At 78.0% G+C, this 1,119-nt stretch overlaps 2 protein-coding genes across 3 annotated transcripts in view; one reads left to right on the forward strand and one right to left on the reverse strand.

Moving 5' to 3' along the window:
• Positions 1-283, reverse strand: part of MOB3A (MOB kinase activator 3A) — a 16,611-nt gene extending 16,328 nt beyond the window's left edge. The window contains exon 1 of the mRNA XM_032394952.1: positions 173-283. The gene's annotated coding sequence lies outside the window, so the exon portion shown is untranslated. The remainder of the gene's footprint in view (positions 1-172) is intronic.
• Positions 284-695: 412 nt separating this feature from the next.
• Positions 696-1,119, forward strand: part of IZUMO4 (IZUMO family member 4) — a 3,037-nt gene continuing 2,613 nt past the window's right edge. The window contains exon 1 of one of the 2 annotated variants that reach the window (XM_032394722.1): positions 696-927. In XM_032394722.1, the coding sequence (XP_032250613.1) occupies positions 714-927 (214 nt within the window). In that variant the 5' untranslated portion in view covers positions 696-713. The remainder of the gene's footprint in view (positions 928-1,119) is intronic. The other variant, XM_032394721.1, reaches the window with a different exon arrangement.

Consider the following 1,119-nt stretch of genomic DNA (forward strand, 5'->3'; position numbering starts at 1 on the left):
TCCCGAGCGACCCGGCCTCCCCGCCGCCCGCGGTCGCCCCTCAGAGGGACCCGGCCTCCCCGCCGCCCGCGTTCGCCCCTCCCGAGGGACCCGGCCTCCCCGCCGCCCGCGGTCGCCCCTCCCGAACGACCCGGCCTCCCCGCCGCCCGCGGTCGCCCCTCAGAGGACCCACCTGCGGTCTCACGCCCAACTGGCCGGGCGGCGCTCGCGGCTGTCCGGCTGTCCGGCGTCCGGCGTCCACCGCCCGCTCCCCTCCGCAGCCGTGGAGCAACGGAGCGCACCGCCCGCCCCCGCCACCCCGCCCAGACAGATGTACTTCCGCTACTGGCCTGGGCCTCCCCGGAAGCGGAGCCGGGGCGGGGGGGCGAGGTCTAGAACGGGGGGGCGCTCCCCTCAGCCGCGCTCTCTGTTGCCTGGTAACCGGAAACGGGCCGGGACACCATTGGCTGGTGCCGGCGGCTCCAGGCCTAGGGCGGAGCTTGCGCAGTGCCGGCAACGCGGAGCCCGTCCTCCAGCCCGGGCCAGCCCAGAAGGAGGAGCTAGCGCGTGCCGTGGGCGCATGCGTGGGGCGCGGCCTGAGGGCGGGGCCGAAGCCTCCCCTGGGAGGGGTGGCTCGTGGGCGGGGCCAGCAGTTGTCCGTTGAGGGGGCGGGGCCTGCGCCGGGGGCGTGGCACGGGAGGCGCCGTTGGTTGGCGGGCGGCGGGCGGCGGGCCATGGCCCTGCTACTGTGCCTGGGCCTGACGGCGGCGCTGGCCCGCGGCTGCCTGCACTGCCACAGCAACTTCTCGGAGAAGTTCTCCTTCTACCGCCATCACGTGAACCTCAAGTCCTGGTGGGTGGGCGACATCCCCGTGTCGGGCTCGCTGCTCACCGACTGGAGCCAGGACACGATGAAGGAGCTGCACCTGGCCATCCCCGCGGAGATCAGTGAGTGCGGGAGAGGAGGGGGGCCCGCCCGACCCCCGCCGCCAGACCCCCCGGGCCCGCCCGACCCCCGCCAGGCCCCCCGGGCCCGCCCGACCCCCGCCGCCAGGCCCCCCCGGGCCCGCCCGACCCCCGCCAGGCCCCCCGGGCCCGCCCGACCCCCACCGCCAGGACCCCGGCCCCGCCGGACGCCCC

The sequence above is a fragment of the Phoca vitulina genome, unplaced genomic scaffold (assembly GCF_004348235.1).
Source record: "Phoca vitulina isolate PV1807 unplaced genomic scaffold, GSC_HSeal_1.0 scaffold81, whole genome shotgun sequence".
NCBI lineage: Eukaryota > Metazoa > Chordata > Mammalia > Carnivora > Phocidae > Phoca > Phoca vitulina.